We start from the raw sequence: 21,053 nt of genomic DNA, 5'->3' as shown, positions 1-21,053 counted from the left end.
CTGCAGCTGGACTTGCCAAAGATGACCTGGGGGGAGCAAAGGCATGAGGGACTGGCTGGGGACCAACCCCCTCCCCCCACCTCCATCCACCTCCCCTGGGTCCAGCCGCTGACCGGCAGGGCCTGGCTGGGGTCCTCGCCTGCCATGTACTGCACTCGCACAGTGAGGTTGCGCACGGAGCCCTGGCGGCTGCTGAAGTTGAGGCTGTGTGGGTACACGAACAGCAGGCTCCTGCGGGGGCAGGGGCATGGCCACGTCAGAGGGACAGAGAGCCTGGGGGACAGTGGCCACCCCACCGGGACACGGAGGGCTGGGTCAGGGACAGTGATGGGCAGCAGGCAGGAGACGTGAGTCCAGAGTGGGGAATAGATGGGTTCCATTCAGAGCACAGATGGGGGAACAGAGTGACAGAGGGTGGGAATACAGAGGGACTTCAGGGCCACTGAGGGTGCATGGTGAGGCAGAGGAGACACATGGGTGCTCAGGGGCAGGCTGACCTGCCCCTCATCCAGCTCCGGAGCCCGACTGCCCCTTCCCCGAGAAGAGGCCACTAGAGTTACATGGCTTGTCTCTCAGCTGGGGAAATGGAGGCGAGAGCTGGAGACAAGAGCTGGGCTGAGGTCAGGGCTCTGCCTCCCTCTTCCAGAGTAAGCTTGTACAAACCCCAGCAGGCCCCTGGGTCTCCGCTTCCCCAACTATATAATGGGGGCATCAAGCCTCCCAGCTGAGCCTTTGTCATATCAATGATACTAAACAACAATAATGTCAATAATTGCACCAAACATTAATGTGGGGCCAACTGTGTGCTGGGTTCTGTTCTAAGCACCTGACGTGAAGCGACTCATTTATTTCTTACCAGCAGCCTGTTGAGGGGGAACCTCACATCATCCCCCATTTCACAGTCACAGGCAGGGAAACAGAAGCACTTGCCCACAGTCATCCAGGGAGAAAAACAGCAGTGAGCATTGATCCAGGGCACGTGGAGGTCCTGGAGTCAGGCTGTGTGGCCTTGAAAGGATCACCATCACCTGCTCCCCTAGCTTTTAGCCAGGTCAACAAAGACTCGGGCATTGCAGGCTTGTGAGAAGGTTATGAGACCAGCTACCGTGTGATAGCAGTGGGGCAGCTCCGGGTGAACCACTGGCGATCATAAAAGCCTCACCGTTATTGTCGTTACTGTTGTCGTGCCCATCCACAGATGGGAAACGGAGGCTAGGAGCCGTAGGGCTCTCCAGCCAGGCCTGGGCCCATCCTCTCACCAGTGCCCCAGCCCACACCTGGCCCCAAGCCCTAGCCAGCGTGATTCCAGCGTGGCTGGCTGGACATCCGCCTGATGCAACTGTGGTGCCACCTCCAGGCCCTTGCACAACACGGGGCACCCAGCTGGCTGGTTAACGATTGACCTGAAGTTAAGGGGCGGGTGTTAAGGCATAAAAGGCAGCCCCAACGGGGCTGTGGCCACACCCTCCCCAGCCTTCCAGCCATGCCCATGCTCGTGCTGTGCCTGCTGTGTGCCCTGGCAATGACGGCCCAGCCGGCATTGGTGGGTTCCATGAGTGGCTCAGAGCCAGCACAGCAGGAGGAGCTGACCCTGCTCTTCCACGGGGCCCTGCAGCTGAGCCAGGCTCTCAACGGCGTGTACAAGGCCACAGAGGCACAGCTGATAAAGGCCAGGAACAGCCTGAGCCTCTATGGCCAGGTGCTGGGGCTCCTGGGGAAGGAGGTCAGCCAGGGCCAGGATGCAGCCCAAGAGCTACGTGCGAGTCTATTGGAGATGCAGGTGGGCACTGCAGTTGGGGTGTTGTGGGGTGGGTAGGAGTCTATAGTGGAGTTATGCCTGGGCTGATCTTTGGGGTTTTCCCAGGAGTGAGGGGGTTCCTGGAATACAGGATTTCCAATGTTAAAATCAGGCTGATTTCAGTAGGTCATCCTACTAACATCCACGGTCTATTGGTAGATAGAAGAGGATGGTCTCAAGCTGCAGGCAGAGGCCACAGCCCAGGCGCTGGGAGAGGTGGCCCGGGGACAGCAGGTGCTGCAGGAGAAAATGAAGCAGCTAGAAGTTCAACTGAAGGGCGTGTGGCTGGGCCATGTCCGCCAAGAATTTGAGGCCTTAAAGGTAAGGGGTTCCTGGCCCTGGGGGAATCAAGACCTTGACTCACAGTCAGACCTCATTTCTGAACCTTCTGTCCCAGAGACCCCCAGACCCAGTTAAGGCTTCTCGTACCCTGGCCTCTATGCTACGTGACCCTGGGCAAAAGCCATGTGCCTTCCCATGCCTCAGTTGCCTTATTTGTAAATAAGAACAACAACTGATGTCTCAAAATAGAGCCAGGGACTCAGCGCAGATAAAATCCTCAACCTGAGATGGGGCACATAATAGTTATTCAACAAATGCATACTAGAAGAGTGTTTCTGGACCACCTATGATGTACTCAGCACTGTTTTATACCCCCTAATAATCTCTATCATGGGCTTCCTTGGTGGCTCAGGGGTAAAGAATCCACTCGTGATGCAGGAGACACAGGTTCAATCCCTGGGTCAGGAAGATCCCCTGGAGAAGGAAATGGCAACCCACTCTAGTATTCTTGCCTGAAAATCCCATGGACAGAGGAGCCTGGTGGACTACGGTCCATGGGGTTGCAAGAGTCGAACACAACTTAGCGATTAAATCATCACAATCTCTATCACGCTCAGAACAATTCCATAGAGGGACTCCTATTTCATCCCCATTTTACAGCTGGGAAAGTTGAGGCCAAGGAGTGGCAGTGGCTTGCAGATCACACAGATACAGTGGGAAGCGGGGGGAGTCTGGACAGAATCCAGGGATAGGAGGTGAGGGGGCCCCCAGCTGAGGGTTCTGTCCTGATCCACAGGCCCATGCTGATGAGCAGAGCCACATCGTGTGGGTCCTCACGGGTCATGTGCAGCGACAGAAGCAGGAGATGATGGCACAGCAGCAGCGGCTGAGACAGATTCAGGAGAGGTGAGCCTGGAGGGGGTCTAGGTGTGTGAGGGCAGCGGAATGGGGGTATCCCTGTGCCTTGGCTAAGCCTCACCTCCTTCCCAGATTCCACATGGCTGCGCTCCCAGCCTGAGCCTGAGCCTGGGCAGAACTGAGGACCAGTCATGCATCGAGAGACACGGCCCTGCCCCATGCGGCCCCTGCACAGGGAGAAGCTGCCCATCCGCTGAGGTCAGCCAGGGTGCTGGGCCCGGCTTCCAGTCATGGAGCAGAGAAGGAAGCAGGCGGGGACGCAGGCAGAGAACATGGATGGTCGAGGAAGGGTGGAGGAAGGATATGCCCCTTCATGCCTACACATTCCCTATTAAAGCAGAGCAGTGGCATCTCAGGCCAGCGTCTGTGTGTGTTGGAAGGGAAGCAGACCTCACTCTGCATGACGACCCCCATATTCAAGTGCCCGGCTGCCCCAGAGGTTGTACCTGTAGCTGGTGTGGGGGGCATAGACCTCACGGGCGGGGAACTCCAGGATCTCCTTGGTGGGCCGGCCTCTGGGGTCTGGGTAGGGCTTGACATGAAGCAGCTCCGGGGAGAGGCAGAAGTGGGGGTTCTCGGGGGCCGGGGAAATGTCGATCTTGAGCTGGGCTAGGGAGGGGGAGCCAGTTTGCACCTTCCTCGGAGTCTCCAGCTGGGGTCGCCTCCCCCCCACACACACTCCGAGCTCAGGTCAGGGCTCTGACTCTCCCACAATGCCCTCTGGTGGCTCCATCTTTCAGGCGCTATGGCGGGAAGTCACCCTCAACTCCCGTTGCTGCCTCCCATCTTTGATCAGCTCTGCCCACATTCCCGGTTTGACCCACTACCTGTCTTATTTATTCTGTTTCTCATCTCTGGCCCCCACTGGAAGGCCCACCCCCGAAGTCAGGGCTTTGTCTATCATGGTCACCAAGATCTGGCACAGCAGATGCGGGTTTCAGTGACTACATGAGTGACACGTCTCATGTACGGGGCACACGACGCACCGGTCACGGGACGCAGGCGTCGCAACAGGGATGTCGGGCGCCGCATGTCAGCCAGGAACTTAAAGAGGTCCTCGTCACTGAGCCGCTCAGCCTCCTGCACGAACCCGCCCCAGTGAACCAGGGCTGAGAGGTTTGGGGATCCCCGGCGATCGTGCGGCCGCAAGAGGGAAATGGGGATGTGCGTGGGGTCCCCCTCCCTCAGCCCCCTGCCCCCGCCCCCAGCCATGACACCTGCTTAAAGAAGTTGGTGACGGTTAGTGTGGCTGGGCGGAAGCCAGAGAAGCTGCAAGCGTCGTCCCCACTACTTATCCGGTCCTGGGGTCCCCGACGGCGGCGGTCGGTCCAGGTGGGTCGGCGCTCTAGTGGAGACAGTGATGGAGAGGGACAGAAATGAAGGGTGCGGGGAGCCAAGACACTGCAGACTCAGGCCTGGTACCTAGTCCGGCCAGCAGAGGGCGCCCCTTCATCACCCTAGTAGCTCCGCCCCTGGCCCGTCGGTCCCGCCTCCTCACCGCCCTCTGAGTCTGAGTCTCGGTCTGGCTGGCCAGCGCTGCTCACGATGTTGGCCAGGTGCACGGCCGTCCAGGCGAAGGGCATGCGATAGCGGCCCAGACGGGTGCAGAACTGCTCAGCTGCCAGGCGTAGCTTCTCCAGCTTCTCTTTGTTCTGGGAGGAGACCCCCGACACACACCACCCCCCACAAGCTCAGTGTCGCAGGCCTGCTGAATCCAGGATCTGCTCTGCGGGGGTACCCCTTCAACATTCGGCCCAGCCTCCCACGCTCACCTTGGCTGTGTCCACCTCCTTCATCACCATGTAGGGCTCGCAGCACTCGCTAATGTCTCCTTGCTGCAGCACCTTCTCCAGCTGAGGGGCGGGTAAGCCCAGTAAGGTGCTGCCAGGACCCCAACCTCCCCACCTCACTCCCAACCTCTCTGACCTTCACCGTCTCCCAAACATTCCACCCAGCTAGGGCTCTCGCTCCAACACCTCCCATGGCTCCCATATCCCTTGGACTGAGTGCTAGCTGTCAGCCTGCGTAACTAGCTGCCCCCGCCCCACCATTTAAACCCTGCCCCCAAAGCCAAGATTCCATTTTTCCTCCCATATTTACATCTTTATTTCTTAGTATAAGCAAAGTCCACTCCAAGCACGGCTCTGGGCCTGGACTCCAATCCTGACCACTCGGGGGCTGTGGGACCTTGAGCACATTCCTTCTGGGTTTTGTGCCTCAGTTTCCCCATCTGTAAAATGGGCCCCATGGCAACCCCCACCTCCCTGGGCTGTGAGGAGCAAAGGCCAGAATCCTTGTGGAGCCTGACTGACTGGAAGCAGTGCCTGCCTTAAGGTGTCCAATTAATGTCATTAATTAATTGATCAAAAACTAATTGAACATTTTGGGAAAGGAAATTTGAGCTCACTCCTGGAAACAAAATCCCAAACCATGTGCCAATTAAGTTTTCCCACCCCTAATAAACTGAAAAACTCAACCAAAAAAAAAAAACACACCCATTTTAAATGTTTACCCACATGTGCCAGGATGCCATTTCTCCCCAGGTTGCCTACTCATGGGTGTCAGCTCAGCTGTCACCTCTCCAAGAAGCCCTTGGTGATTTCTCCCCACCTGGGTTCACTCAGAAGCTCCCTGTGGGCTCAGGCTTCCTCTTGGGCTTCCTGCATGACAGCCCTGATCACCATTCTTGGAGACATGTCTTCTTCTATGAGAGCAGGGACCTCACCTGTGGCCTTCACCATGATCAACCCCTTGCCAGCCGCAGTCAGTATACCTTGATGACCAAGAAGATGTCAGGCGAAGGGTAGGTCACAGAGAAGATGGCAGAGCGGGCCAGGGTCGAGATGGCAGGATGGGTGACGTGGGCCCGCAGTAGCCCCTTCATGGAGTCCGAGTTCAGGTCAAAGTAGAAGTTCTCTGAGATCTAGGGGCACAAGAAACAGCTGAGCCCCCACCCCCAGGAAGACCATCACCTGCAGCAAGGAAGAGGAGCGGGTGGGAGGAAGGGGAAGAAAGGGGCTCCTACCTTCTTTTTCTCTCGTACGTCGTATAGGGCCAAGATACCAAAGATGGGCTCGATTTCAATCTCGAACCTGCAATGAGTGGGGGCTCTCTGGCAGGGGCTGACCTTGACCCTCTCATCTCCATATGCCCTCTCCCTCTGGAGGTCCAGCGCAGCCTCAGCGCACTGGGAGGGGAGGGCATCTGACTCCCACTGGGTCACAAAGAAGCACCATCTAAGGACTTGTAGGAAAGGCCTGTCCCATTTTGCAAAAGGGGAAACTGAGGTCTGTCCTCAGTTGGTGGTCCAGTGGATAAGAATCCACTTGCCAATGCAGGGAACATGGGTTCAATCCCTGGTCCAGGAAGATTCCACATACCACGGGGCAACGAAGCCCGTGCACTATGACTATTGAGCCCACGCTCTAGAGTCCATGCTCCACAACGAGAAGCCACCGAAATGAGAAGCCTGAGCACCACAACTGGGGAGTAGCCCCCTCTCGATGCTACTAGAAGAAGCCAGGGCACAGCAACAAAGCCCAGCACAGCCAAAAAGAAAAAGAAAAAAAAACTTAAAATTTGAGGCTCACCACTGCCCTGCGTGGAGCAAACCCACCCACCTCTTGGCCTCATTTTTTCTTTCTCCAGACCTTTGTGTGTGTTGTGTTCCCCACCTAGGGAGCCCCATGTGGTCATCCCAGTTATACAACTTGCATACAGCAGGCGCTCACTGTTGGTTGAATGACTGAATGAGCCTACAGAGCTGGTTCCCAGCCTGTGTGTTGGAGGCAGGCAGCCCACCACGGCCTCAGGCCAGATGGGGCCTCCCTTTCCTGCCCCCATCCAGGCAGGAACTCAGGGTAGGGAGGGGCAGGGCCGGGCTTGGGTCCAAGGCCACATCCTGTTCCGCTCCATTCCCACGCACTCTGGCTGCTCCCCAGGGCCGATGTGCAGGGGCTGTGGCGGTGAGAAGCCAGGCCCAGGGTCACCAGCGCCCCCTCTAGCCTGGGTGCCAGCTGCAGACTGGGCGAGGGCCAGACTCTGGCCTCACAAGTCACTGTGATCTTGGGCACAATGACTTCACCTCCCTAGCCTCAGTTTCTCACCCGAACCCACAATGTGATGTTGCGGTGAAGGTCAGAGGTAATACACGTGGAGGGCTTCCCTGGTGGCTCAGTGGTAAGGAATCTGCTTGCCAGTGCAGGAGACGCAGGTTTGATCTCTAGAATGGTGAGATCCCACATGCCCCGGAGCAACTAAGCCTGTGCACCACAACTACCGAGCCGAAGTGCTGCAACTACGGAAGCCTGTGTACCTAGAGCTCATGCTCTGCAAGGTGAGAAGCCACCACAAGGAGAAGCCCATGCACCGCAACTAGAGAGCAGCCCTGCCTGCCGTAACCAGAAAAGCCAGTGCAGCAACGAAGACCCAGCACAGCAAAAGTTTTTTAAAAATTAAAATAAATTAAAAATTTTTAAATAAAAAATACACACACACATAAATATACAAAGAAAAAATAAACATGGAAGGCTGAGAGCTGAGGCTGGCACTCAACTGGAACTTAGGGTTAGTGGCTTTGAATAATGAAAGAAGTCTTATTTCCCAGCCTGAAAGTCTATGGTCTCAGGGCTGCACACAGTAATGGCCTGGCTCGCATAGTGAACGCCGACTGTACGCCTCACTGTAATCCCCCCAGGGTCCCCCCTTGCGTGCCTGAAGGGAGGGACGAATCAGCACACTCACTTAAGCGACAGACACTTGACCAGGATCCTCTGTCCGAAGTGCTCTCGCGGTGGCTCTGGGCGGTTGCAACGTTCCACAGCCTCATCCTGCCAAGAGCCAAAGGGGCAGCTGGGACCCATCCTCCAGGGAGCAGCTGGAACGTGTGGCCTGAGACCAGCTCTACCCTCAGCCTGATTAAGCTTTCAGTCCCCAGCCTCTGAGCCTTTGCACATGCTGTTCCCCCAGCCTGGAATGCCCTCCTTCTCCCTTTCTCCTGGCCTGGTCAATACCTGCTCATCAGCAGGTCACAGTTTAGCTGGCACTTCCTCCAGGAAGCCTTCCTTCACCCAGAGGTATCTGACACTCCAGGTCCTCACCAGGCCCTGATGCAGTGGGCCCCATGGCTGGGACACGGAGGGCTGTGAGAGGGACAATGTGCGTGCGTGTGTGCTAAGTCGCTACACTTGTGTCCGACTCATTGCAACACCACGGACCGTAGCCTTCCAGGCTCCTCTGTCCCTAGGATTCTCCAGGCAAGAATACTGGAGTGGGCTGCCATGCCCTCCTCTGGTGGGGGGCGGGGGAGGGTCTTCCTGACCCAGAGATAGAACCAGCATCTCTTAATATCTCCTGCACGGGGAGGTAGGTTCTGTACCACCAGTGTCACCTGCGAAGCCCTGAGGGACAATGACACACAGCTCATCATGGCACTACTCTGGGTTGTCATCTCCTGTAGGGAGGTCTCTTCTCCACTAGACTGAACTCAGAGGGCAGGGACTGGGTCTATCTTGTTCATGGCTGTATCCCCAGTGGCTGCTATACAACAGGCACTCACACATCCTGGTTGGATAAATACAGAGGTATGTAGTAGGTACCTATTATAATGTGGTTGAACAAACATAGATGTATACAGAAAATATCTAATTAATGCTGACTAGACATACATAGTGATACATACTAGACACCCAGTAAGAACTGGTTGAATAAACATAGGGCTATACAGCAAGCACTCAGTGAATCGCTGAATTAAAACACAGATGTATATACTAGGTGCTTAATAAAAGTCAGTTGGATATATACAGATGCTCAATAAGTATTAGTTGCTCAAATGCTGTTTAAATAGAAAACTATACAGTAGACATACAGTGAATATTGATGGAATAAATATGAGTATATAGTAAAAGCCCAATAAATGCTGGGTAGATAAAGATAAAGGGATATATAATAAATAATAGTCATTAAATAGAGCTGACTCATTGGAAAAGACACTGATGCTGGGGAAGATTGAGGGCAGGAGGAGAGGGGGCTACAGAGGATGGGGTGGTTGGATCACTAACTCAATAGACATGAGTTTGAGCAAATTCCAAAAGATAGTGAAGGACAGGGAAGCCTGGCGAGCTATAGTTCATGGGGTCGCAAAGAGCTGGACACGACTTAGAGACTGAACAACACAGTGAGTGCCCAATAAACAAGAGATATATAATAGGTGCTTAATGAATGCTGGTTGATTAAATGCCGTTTGTTTAAAGACTATACAGTAGGCATACAGTAAATATTGGCTGAGTAAATACAGCCGCATATAGTAAGTTCCCAATAAATGCTGCCTGGATAAATACAGAGGTATACAATATAGGAGATTCCAGTAAGAGCTACTGAATTGAAATGCAGGGTATACATTAGGCACCCAGGAAACCTCACTGGGATCATACACAGGGATACACGTCAATTGGCTGTGTACTGATCCCAGGGGCTGTGCAGTTGAGCGGGCACCCACCTCGTCGGGTGCGGGGTAGAGCGCGAGCAGGGCGCGGGGCCGGTGCTGCCGCCGCAATGCCTCATTACGCCGGTCCACGTCCTCTGGGGCCACGCGCTCCAGGAGTGAGGGTAGCAAAGAATCTGCCGCCAAGTTCCTCAGGTCGAAGATGCCAGAGGCACCACTGCTTCGTGGGGTGTCATCCAGGGAGCCTGAGGAGTGTCGGGGGTCATCCTGCCAGTAGAGAATGGGCATGCTCAGGACCAGGGGCTAAGGTCACCATGACAAGGGTCACCTGAGGGCTTTGCTGACCTTCTTTCTAGAAACTTCTGTCTGGAGATATGATTATTATTGGTAAAAGTAGACACTCAAAAAATACCAGTTGAAAAAATAAAGGCTCAAGACTCAGCTGGCCAGTGAAGGACCTCTACTAAGCTTGCCATGCCTCAGTTTCTTCATCTGCAAAATGGGTGTCACCCTTTACTATGGTTGGGAAGGCTACTTCCCAGTCTGGGCATCACATGACCCTTGTCTGGTCAATCAGAACACAGCAAAGTCAGGTATGTCTGGGCTGGGCCAATGAGAGCCTTTGAGGACTTTGCTCACTGTTGCCAGGGAAGGGAGAGTTCTCACTGGGGTTGTTACTAGCCCAGGATCTGCCAGACCTTCTAGACTCAGCTCTGGTCAGAAGCAGATTTGTTGGTGTTGAGGTGCTCAGTTGTGTCCGACTCTTTTGTGACCCCATGGACAAGAGTCCGCCAGGCTCCTCTGTCTATGGAATTTCCTGGGCAAGAACACTGGAGTGGGTTGCCATTTCCTCCTCTAGGGCATCTTCGAGACCCAGGGATTGAACACACACTCCTGAATTGGCAAGCAGGTTATTTATTGCTGAGCCACCGGGGAAGCCCCCAGAGGCAGATTACCCTAGTTTAAATCCCAGCTCAGCTCTGTGACCCTGGGTCTCTAACCCCAACAGCTAAGGATCTCAGTTTCCCCAACCACATTCATAAACAGCTAACACTAGAAACAATAACAGTAACTCTTCATATGATTCTTGGTAAAAGTAGGCACTCAATAAATATTGGTTGACAAAATACAGGTTCAAACCTCAGCAGGCCAATGAAAGCCCTCTATTAAGCCAGGCATGCCTTGGTTTCTTTTTTCTTTTTTTGAATTTTGGCTGCACTGGGCAGCCTGCGGGATCTCAGTTCCTTGCAACCAGGTTCTAAAACCGGGCCACAGCAGTGATAGCATCGAATCCTAACCACTAGACCGCCAAGGAACAGCCCCCTCAATTTCTCTATCTGCAAAATGGGTGTTGCCCTGCTTCACAGGATGAAAAGAGGACAAGTATAAAACATTTAGTATACACCAAGCACTTAATAGGGCTTCCCTGGTGGCTCAGATGGTAAGAATCTGCCTGCAATGCGGGAGACCTGGGTTTGATCCCTGGGTTGGGAAGATCCCCTGGAGAAGGGAATGGCTACCCACTCCAGTATCTGGCCTGAAAAATTCCATGGACAGAGGAGCCTGGCAGGCTATAGTCCATGGGGTCACAAAGAGTTGGACATGACTGGGTAACTTAAAAAAAAAAAAGCAGTTCATAAATGCTGATAATTATGATTCTTAACTTTTCAGTTACAGGGCTGATAGATTTCCTGTGGGGCTGGAGCGCTGTTCAGGTCATTGCCCATCACAAAGGATTTAGAGTTGAAGCCTCAGGCAGGCCGTGCACACCCCTCCACCCGCCCACCCCTATAGTGACCCCTGCCAGGGCTCCCTCACCGAGTCCTCGGGGCCGGACCTCTCATCCCCAGAAGTGTCCTGCTCAAAGACCTGGCGGGTAAGCCCCTTCTGCCTCTCCCGTTGAGTCTCCGTGGTGATGGGGTTGTACGCCGCACTCAGGTGCTGGTATCTAGGAGGATGAGAGGGTAGCAGAGATGGGGGCTCCCCAGGGCTCCCCAAGGTGCTGACTGACACACCCGCAAGGCCCCCGTGATGCCTGCAGGGCCATCCATCTCCTGGATGCGCCGCCGCGGAAGTCCAGCTACCCCTGCAGGGACAGTGGGCGCATAACCAGGAGGAGCGGCGACAGCGGCAGACAACGGGCTCCTCTGGGCTCAGACCTGGCCTCTCTACCCTGAGCTGCCCCCGAGTCAGACCCACCTCCTATGGGCAATGATCCAGTCCTCAGTGTACATTTCCACCGCAGCTCTCACCTGGGCATCCATCTTTCTGCACAAAATACAATCAGGGTAAACAAAAGCAGAGAAGCGAAAGCGTCCGTCACTTCAGTCATGGCCGACTCTTTGCAAACCCCATGGACTGTAGCCCAACAGGCTCCTCTGTGCATAGGCTTCTCCAGGCAAGAACATTGGAGTGGGTTGCCATGAGCTCTTCCAGGGGATCTTCCCAACCCAGGGATCGAACCCAGGTCTGTCACATTGCAGGCAGTTTCTTTACTGTCTGAGCCATCAAGGAGCCCCACACAGAAGCAGGATCCAGTGTTAAATCTTTCCAGTGGCCTGTCCTTCTGTCTTTTTCAGGGATATAGAGGTAAAGGCTCAGAGAGGGAAGGGGACTTGTCTAAGGTCACAGAGCCAAGCCAGAAGCTGAACTCAGGGCTCTCGGGAGCTTGGTGGGAGAGGGACTGTTGATGTGGGGTACAGAGGCAGCGTGGAGATACAGACAGGGAGGGTGTGGGGCTTGACCCACCCGTCCTCGGGGGTACCGGGCTCCGTGGTGCGGCATTCCCGGGGCTGCAGCAGTAGCTCTAGGTCATCAGCTGGAAACTCAACCAGATCCCGGAGAGGCCCAGGCTCTACATCCGGCGGCCGGCTCAGAAGCACATCCTCAAAATCCAGGGGCTCAACAACTTCGGTCAGTGGGACCTGAGGTGGAGCAAAGTGGCTGTGACCCGGGCCCCGGGGTTGGGGGCTGGAGGCTGAGTGTGGGCTTGGGCTGGCCTCAGACAATCAAGAGGGCGGTGGGAGCCATGGAGGGTGTTGGAGTGGTGGGAGGGGCCCTGGAGGAGCCGCAGGGGACAGTGAGTAGGGGACAGTGAGTGACCTCAGCCGCTCCACCCCCACCCCAGCTGGGCCGGGCCCCTCTTTCCAGGCAGGAAATCACACCCTGTGCCTGGAAGGGCAGGAAACTCCTGGTGGAAGGAAAGGCCTGTGGACTGTAGCAAAGAAAGAGACAATTCCTAAGGCCCTGGGGGCGAAAGAGCCCCACCTCCTCCCTTGCCGCTGCAGCCCATTCCCCAGACCTCCCTCCCCAGCATCCCCAGCTGGGTGGTCCAGTCTAGACAGCAGGAGGTGTGGGCACAGGGGAGGGGGGGTGGGGGCTGAACCTCTCCCCCCTTGACCACCCACGGGGCTGCTCCCTGCAGAGGGGGACCAGCCAGCTCCCCATCACACTCAATGGGAATGGGGAATGTGACAGTGCTGCGCCAGGACTGGGACCCCCCTCCCCTGCCACAGCTGGGCCCCTCCCAGCCTCAGCTCCCCCACAGCAGGTTGGGTGGGGGAGAGCCTCCCAAACACTCACCCCCAGGGAGCTGCTGCAGCGCCGGCTGGAATGGGGAGAGCCGCTGCGTTCCCGGGACACCTGCTTCCGCACTTCGGCAGCCACTGTCCTGCGGGGACAGGAAGGGGACCATAGAGGGCGTGAAAACTTGGGCAGCGGGGTCCTGGGAACTGGGGCTTTGGGGCCCACAGATTCATGCTAGGAGAGGAAAAGCCAGGCTGTGGAAAGAAAAAAATCCGGCCACGGGCCAAGAGAACCCAGGATCCAGGATGCATAGATCTCAGCATGGGTGCCCCCAAGGCTGTGGCAGACACATCACCCCCTTTCCTCTTCCAAGCACAGTTAAGGGGGGCAGGGCTGCGGCTGGGCAGCGCCTGGGGGTCACTGATCCCCGCTCTTTCTTCTTCCCACCAGGATAGGCTCCCAGATCTGCAGAAAGGTCTCCACGTCCTCATCTAGGGGATCTCTGCCCCCCAACCCCTTATCAGGAAGGTGAGCCCTGTTCCACCCTTGCTAGACAAGTCACTCTGCCCCTGAGCCTCAGTTTCCCCATCTGGAGCTGCCCTGCCCTCACAGAGCAGTGGAGCTGAGCAGGGGGCCTGGTGTTCATACACACACCCTATCAGGGGTCTAAGACTGAGGCTGACGGTGTGTAAGAGGCCAGCGTGACTCCTGGAGCACAACCCAGCCACCAAGGTCAGTGCAGTGACCTTCCTGGGCCGTCTGCATCCGCACTGGCCTTCAGTCACAGCAGAGACTGAGGGTCAAGGGGCAAGACCCACAGGGGAGAGACAGCCAGCATGGGGGAAGGAGGAGGGGAAGGAGGAGAAGGAATTGGGAACAGACCCAGTAGGGGAAGGGGTTCCCCAAACTCTCAATTCCTTCAGCTGAGCTTGTAGGAAGGGACAGCCATGCAGTTATCTGGGGGAAAGTGTGCCAGGCAGAGGGAACAGTTGAGTGCCAAGGCTCTGAGGCTGGACTCTGTGCTCTGGGCCTGGAGACCCTTGCTCCCCGAGGGCTTTGTACAAATAAGACTAGGATTGTGCTGTCCCCATGAAGGCCCCGGCACTGGACCCCACACACAGTAGATGCTCAATAAATTGTTTTCTTTGGCCATGCCACACTGCTTACAGGGTCTTAATTCCTCCACCAAACCCAAGCTCTTGATAGTGAAAGTGCCAAGTCTTAACCACTGGAACGCCAGGGAATTCCCATTAATGTTTTTTTTTTTTTTTTTTGATGGAATGAGTGAATCTTTTCTGATCCTCCTCTCAGTCCACCTTGCCTAAATCTACCGTAAGTTGAGGAAAGCCCCTTATCTTTTAGCTGTGTGGCTTTGGGCAGGTGGGATAATCTTTCTGGGCCTCAGTGTCTCTTAAAATCAAGAAAGCAACTGTGGGAGATTCAGGCCTCAATCACTCTTTTCTCATTGTTTGGAAATCTGCTTAATAGAAAGTTATGCCCAACCCTGTATACAAGACAGCAAAAGAGACACTGATGTATAGAACAGTCTTTTGGACTCTGTGGGAGAAGGAGAGGGTGGGATGATTTGGGAGAATGGCACTGAAACATGTATAATATCATATATGAAACGAGTCGCCAGTACAGGTTCGATGCACGATACTGGATGCTTGGGGCTGGTGCACTGGGACGACCCAGAGGGATGGTATGGGGAGGGAAGGAAGGAGGGTTCAGGATGGGGAACACGTGTATACCTGTGGCGGATTCATTTTGATATATGGCAAAACCAATACAATATTGTAAAGTTAAAAAATAAAATTAAATTAAAAAAAAAAGTTATGCCTGGAACTGCCTGGGGGTCCAGTGGTTAAGACTCCACATTCCCAATCCAGGTTCAATCCCTGGTTGGGGAACTAAGATCCCACATGCAGCAACTAAAGACCCTGAGTGCCACAAGTAAGACCCGGTGCAGCCAAAGAAATCAATAATAAATGTTTTTTTAAACTACTGAAACAAAAAGAAATTAAAAGTGCTAAGGATTGCAAATGTGGCCCATGTGTCATCAGTGAGATAGATGTGCGGGGTGGGCCCAGGTAAGACAGGTGTGGGTGGGGGTGGGGTCAGTTGGGAGCTTCAGCGGAGCCTGGAGGCCTCTGAATTCAAATCTGTGTGGGTCAAACAGAACCCGACCACGACCCTGATTCAACGTGGGGTCTCCAATGTGAGACGACAGCCTCCTTCTTTCTCTGACCCTGGATTCTATTTATTTTCTGTGTCAACTATTTCTATTGGATGGGGGGTGGGAGGAGAAGAGGGAAGACTAGCTTGCAGGAATTTCAAAGGATATTAAAAATCAGGGGAAGTGAAAGTGTTAGTCGCTCAGTCATGTCCAACTCTTTGTGACCCCATGGACTGTAGCCTGTCAGGCTGCTCTTTCCATGGAATTCTCCAGGAAAGAATACTGGAGTGGGTTGCCATTTCCCTCTCCAGGGGATCTTCCTGACCCAGGGATGGAACTCAGGTCTCCTGCATTGCAGGCAGGTTCTTTTCTCTCGGAGCCACCAGAGACTTGTCCTCAAATTCCCCAAGTCCCGGCCGCTTACTCGGGAAGCCTGGGCATAGAGGGTTGGGGGTGATTTACAAAAGATGCTGGAACAGGGAACCTGTCTGTGCCCTGGGCCCAGCTGTTCTGCAGCTGCTGCTGCAAAGCAGGGAGGGGAGCGGGGGCCGAACGTCCAGCTTCATTTGGTCACTGGCCTTGGAGTGAGTGCCCCAGGGTGGGAACCCACTGAGTCCACAATGGCATGGCCACGGGAACTAGTTCACCGAGCCACAGAGCTCTGCACTTGGAGCTGGGCGAGCCTGGGTGAACGACACCTCTTCTCCAGGCCTCTGGGCTTAGTGGTATCTGTTGTTGTTTGGTCGCTAAGTCGCGTCCAACTCTTTTTCCACCCCATGGACTGTAGCCCACCAGGCTCCTCTAATCCGTGGGATTTCCCAGGCAAGAATACTGGAGTGGGTTGCCATTTCCTTCTCCAGAGGATCTTCCTGACCCAGGGATAGAACCCATGTGTCTCACATCTCCTGCGTTGGCAGGCAGATTCTTTACCACTGTGCCACCCTGGTACCCACCTCTTATCGAGCTGTTCTGAGTATAGGGCCTGGCACACAGTAAGTGCTTAATTAAGAGTTGCTGTCACCACATTGCCTCAAAGAGCATCCTGGGAAACTGGAATTTCTGACCCTGCTTTTGTAAACCAAAGGTGAGTGGGGCTCAGAGAGGGGTCGTGAGGCACCCGGGGTCACACAGCAGTGCCCAGAATGGAGCCCTGGTCAGCTGGGGGTCACAGTCCTTCAGCGTTAGGCATGCCACGACGCCCGTGACAGGGAGCAGAGCCAAGAACAGAGACTGCGGAACACCTGCCCTTTACCTGCCCCCAGAGCGGTCCCATCCGGTCTCGGCCTTCAGCACCATCTGAACCCCGACAAATCTTCAAATCTATGCTATATAGATTAACCGGGCCCATACAGAGAATCTGGAGAAGGCAATGGCAACCCATTCCAATACTCTTGCCTGCAGAATTCCACAGACAGAGGCACCTGGCGGGCTACAGTTCATGGAGTTGCAAAGAGTCAGACACAACTTAGCAACTTACACACACACAGATACCCTGCCCTCCCACCATCCTCTGTGTCTCACCAAGCACAGCCCACCCTTGTGGATGCTCAGAACCCTCACCTGGAGTCATTACCCACTCCTCTGTCATTACTCCCACATCAGATGTGTTTCGGATGTCCCCATGGACCACATTACAAAAAAGCAGGCAAAATGTTGAGCTGAACTTAGTGGGTTTTCTCAGAATTTGATTGATGAGATCAATCTTTCTAAGGTGAAAACGTGACAACCTGATGTGATTCTAAGAGGTGCTCAGAGGGGAAAGAGGAAGCAGTGGCATCACTAGGAATTCGTGTGCGACTGTGGACCTCCCCCTGCTGCTGCTGCTGCTAAGTCGTCTGTGCGACCCCATAGACGGCAGCCCACCAGGCTCCCCCGTCCCTGGGATTCTCCAGGCAAGAACACTGGAGTGGGGTGCCATTGCCTTCTCCGGGACCTCCCCCTAGGGCTGGTCAGATTAACAGAGGTCTACTCTTACAGGGAAGGAGGATGATAAAACCAGAAATAAGAATGACAATAAGCCTTGGAATTTGACATAAGTCTGCAAAAAGTGAGGGAAGAAAATGAATAAACACAAAACTATAGGGCTCTCTTGGTGGCTCAGTGGTAAAGAATCTGCCTGCCAATGCAGGAGATACAGGTTTAATCCCTGATCTGGGAAGATCCTACAGGCAACAGGCAGCGGAGCAACTAAGCCCGTGTACCACAACTACTGAGCCTGTGCTCTGCAACTAGAGAAGCCACTGCAATGAGAAGCCAGAGCACCGCAACTAGAGAGCAGCCTCTGCTCGCCACCACTAAAGTCCTCAAGCAGCAACAAAGATCCCACCGCAGCCAAAAATAAATATAAGTAAATAAATGTTTAAAATCTTAAAGAAAAAAAACCACACATAAATGGGAACTCCCTGGTGGTTCGGTGGTTAGGACTCTGCACTTACTGCAGGAGGCATGAGTTCAAGCCTTGGTCAGGGAACTAAAGATCCCACAAGCCACGTGGTGCAGCCAAAAATAAAATTCGAAAAATAAAACCATGAAGAGACTCCTCCTCATATCCCACCCTATACACACACCTCCTGGACTGGCAGAAAAATTTAAAGGTGAACAGTGAGTGCTGGCAAGGCAAATAATATGAGTGCTGGCAAAATTTAAAGGCAAATAATATGAATGCCACCAAGGATTAGGAATTCTTATCTGCTACTAGGGGAATCCCTTCGGAAAACCATCTGTAAACGAACAAGCAAAGTTGAAAACATGCCAATCCAGCAATTCCACTTTGAGGTGTAGATACTCAGGCGGAAACACATGGCCAAGAATGTTCACGGTAGCTCTGATCATGACAACCTCAAAGGGAAACAACTCACAAGTTCCTTGACTGAAGATGGAGAATACACAAGCAGAGGGAATAGTATGCGACAATGAAAAGGGATGCGTCTGACTATATGCAGCAACACAGATGAGCCCTTCTCCTGACATCTTGCTGCCACAGAGGACTTGAGATTCCATGTGGTTCCATTTATGGGATGTTCTAAACAGGCAAAACCAACTCAGAGCAGACAGGGAGCCAAATTAAATGAAGAAATTATAACGCAAGTGGGGAAACGATAGTAGCAGCCACCAGCATGGTAGCTCCCTGAGGAGCAGAACCAGGTGCAGATCACCTGGGAGGGCGGCTAGAGTGGGAAGGCTCAGGAAGGTAGAGACAGCCCCTGTTTTGATCCAAGTGACTTCTTCCATGGCATTTCTTTTTTTTTTTTTCAATTTTTTGGTCGCACTGCAAGGCATGTGGGATCTTAGTTCCCTGCCCAGAGATGAAACCCGTGCCTCCTGCATCGGAAGCACAGAGTTTTAACCAGTAGGCCAGCAGGGAAGTCCTGGAATTTGTTTCATAATTACTCTTTTAAACTTGGCATTTTTCTGAACGCATATCATCCATCATGGTGGCTCAAATGGTAAATCCTTCTCCAATGCAGGAGACAATTCGATGCAGGAGATGCAAGAGATGTGGATTCGATCCCTGGATCAGGAAGAACCCCTATAGAAGAAAATGGCAAGCCATTCCAGTATTCTTGCCTGGAGAATCCCACAGACAAAGGAGCCTGGTGGGCTGAAGTCCATAGGGTTGCAAAGAGTCGGACACAACTGAGCACAAACAATACGGACAAATGTACTGTATGCGACACGTTTTTTTTTCTTTTTTTTCACTTGTATTCTTTAAAATCCAACCTGGAATGGTGCCAATGACCATCACTTTTTTTTATCTGGATACATGGCTTGCAGGATCTTAGTTCCAGACCAGGGATTGAACCCATGCCCCTGCAGTGGGAGCCTGGAGTCCTAACCACTGGCTCTATGAGTTTGTACTTTTAAGTCGTCCCTCCAAATCTTTGTTTTAAATGAGCCTGTTCATTAGGAACCTGGGGGACAGTCTAACATGCAGGTTCCTGTGGCATTTGTGGAATGAATGATCTCAGTGAACAAGGAGATGAATACAGGCCTAGGTCTCAGCATGTAGACACCTGGGTGTCTGCTCTGCAGACCCTGTCAGAGGATGGCCTGAGCCATTTGTTTGTGGTTCACTAGGGCCCCAGGGCTTCCCTGGTGGGGTAGAATCTGACTCATCAGTAAAGAATCCGCCTGCCATCCAGGAGACACAGGTTTGATCCCTGGGTTGGGAAGATCCCCCAGAGAAGGAAATGGCAACCCACCCCAGTATTCTTGCCTGGGAAATCCCATAGACAGAGAAGCCTGGCGGGCTACAGGCCATGGAGCGGCAAAAGAGTTAGACATGACTTAACAGCTAATGACGACAACATGGCAGCCCCAAGATCTTTTTCTGCTTTTCTTACTCTGAGCTCTACAGTATCCATCTCCCAGGGCAAAACCCAGGGCCTCTGCTTCCACTCAAGTGGAAGCCAGGACCCAAGGACACAGGGACACAGGGACTTGAGTGGCGAAGAAACAGTAATAACCTCCCCAGGCTCAGAAACACCGAAGGTCCAAGACAGAGGGACAATTCAGACACAGAGATAGCAGAACGTAAAAACCGCCCAACTGATATGCGTCCAGACACCAGGTCACAGCGTCCCTCCCCTGTTCTGAACTCTCCATGGCTCCCACCTCACCCAGGGTAAAAGTTGAACTCCTCCCCATAACCCACAAGCCCTGTACAACCCGTTCCCACAGCCCCTTTCTCACTCTGCTCCAACCTGCTATGTGCTTAGTCGCTCAGTTGTGTCTGACTCTTTGCGACCCTATAGACTGTAGCCCACCAGGGTCCTCTGTCCATGGAGATTCTCCAGGCAAGAAGACTGGAGTGGGTTGCCATGCCCTCCTCCAGAGAATCTTCCCAACCCAGGGATCAAACCCAGGTCTCCCACATTGCATGTGGATTCTTTACCATCTGAGCCACCAAGGAAGCCCAGCTGGCAGCAGATATCCATAAACACACTCCACCGGTTCCTGCCCCTGGGCCTTTGCACATGCCCTTCCCCCCACATCCGGGCATGGATCCCTCCCTCATCTCCTTCAGCTCTTTGTTTACTTGTCATCTTCTTCTCCAGGCCTTCCTGACCCTGATTCCTAGGTCTAAAGTAGTCCTCACACTCATCACCTCCCATCTCTGCCTGGTATGTCCTCAACTGCTTACCACTAACATGTAATCTACTTTATCCGGCTTCTCCTCTGTCTGCCCCATTGTATCTGCCCCCAAGGGTGGGTTCTTTTCCGGGGTGTCTCCATCACGGCAGTGCTGGACACACAGGGTGTCCCGGCCCACGCACTAACACAAGAGAACCGCTTCCCTGCCCCCAGCAGATTCTGAATGCATTGCTGGAGGTACAGACCAGAGTGGTGGGGGGAGGCGCTTCAGCCCCAGAGAGTCCGACATCCCCGTCTCCGGGCCGAGTCTCTTACAGTCTCCAGTGGCCAGGGAAACGGATTCCCCAGCGCCTGGCGCCCGTCCCCTCCCCCGTCTGCCCACCAGCTGGTTCTGTCCCCAGCCCCCACTCCTTCCATTCAATCACCCATCCATCTCCAGCGCGTCCAGGCGGTGCTAGGAGAGCCTGAAGCAGGGCTGGGGGCGGGGGGACATCCACAGCTGTCCCCTTCCCCACCCCCCACCCGCCCCAGACAACTGGGCACGGGACCCTGGCGGGGAAGAGAGCACGGGAAACTTCCCGAGGGGGTTCAAGAGCTGCCAGGAACGCCATCCCCGGCCCCAAATTCCGGCGCCTGATACATTCCCGCCCCACACCAGGCACAGATGGGACGGAAAGAGCCCCCCAATTCCCACGCCCCGGGGTTCGAGGGCCGGGAATCGGCCAGGAGCTGGTGAGGAAGCGCGGGAGCCACCTCCTCCAGGAAGGCCCCCGGACACACCCCGAAGCGTCCCACCGGTTCCGAGGGCGGACCTCCGC

General features: G+C 54.2%; 2 protein-coding genes across 2 annotated transcripts in view; one reads left to right on the top strand and one right to left on the bottom strand.

The window, feature by feature from the left end:
* Positions 1 to 20,332, bottom strand: part of DOCK6 (dedicator of cytokinesis 6) — a 46,597-nt gene extending 26,265 nt beyond the window's left edge. The window contains exons 1-16 of the mRNA XM_010828497.1: positions 20,285 to 20,332; positions 13,023 to 13,199; positions 12,189 to 12,364; positions 11,640 to 11,708; positions 11,259 to 11,388; positions 9,495 to 9,707; positions 7,742 to 7,827; positions 6,024 to 6,090; positions 5,772 to 5,921; positions 4,771 to 4,851; positions 4,497 to 4,650; positions 4,216 to 4,343; positions 3,985 to 4,078; positions 3,445 to 3,607; positions 114 to 231; positions 13 to 26 (exon numbers count right to left, since the gene is read on the bottom strand). Of these exons, the coding sequence (XP_010826799.1) occupies positions 13 to 26; positions 114 to 231; positions 3,445 to 3,607; positions 3,985 to 4,078; positions 4,216 to 4,343; positions 4,497 to 4,650; positions 4,771 to 4,851; positions 5,772 to 5,921; positions 6,024 to 6,090; positions 7,742 to 7,827; positions 9,495 to 9,707; positions 11,259 to 11,388; positions 11,640 to 11,708; positions 12,189 to 12,364; positions 13,023 to 13,199; positions 20,285 to 20,332 (1,868 nt within the window). The remainder of the gene's footprint in view (positions 1 to 12; positions 27 to 113; positions 232 to 3,444; positions 3,608 to 3,984; positions 4,079 to 4,215; positions 4,344 to 4,496; positions 4,651 to 4,770; positions 4,852 to 5,771; positions 5,922 to 6,023; positions 6,091 to 7,741; positions 7,828 to 9,494; positions 9,708 to 11,258; positions 11,389 to 11,639; positions 11,709 to 12,188; positions 12,365 to 13,022; positions 13,200 to 20,284) is intronic.
* LOC104979800 (chromosome unknown open reading frame, human C19orf80) lies at positions 935 to 3,436 on the top strand. Its single transcript, XM_010828329.1, has 4 exons — positions 935 to 1,780; positions 1,958 to 2,119; positions 2,877 to 2,986; positions 3,071 to 3,436. The coding sequence occupies exons 1-4, from the start codon at positions 1,484 to 1,486 to the stop codon at positions 3,096 to 3,098; spliced, it is 597 nt and encodes a 198-aa protein (XP_010826631.1). The 5' UTR covers positions 935 to 1,483; the 3' UTR covers positions 3,099 to 3,436.
* Positions 20,333 to 21,053: the final 721 nt, after the last annotated feature.

The sequence above is a fragment of the Bison bison genome, unplaced genomic scaffold (genome assembly GCF_000754665.1).
Source record: "Bison bison bison isolate TAMUID 2011002044 unplaced genomic scaffold, Bison_UMD1.0 scf7180017864492, whole genome shotgun sequence".
In the NCBI taxonomy this organism is placed as follows: Eukaryota; Metazoa; Chordata; class Mammalia; order Artiodactyla; family Bovidae; genus Bison; species Bison bison.
This window is presented reverse-complemented; position numbering and strand designations above follow the sequence as displayed.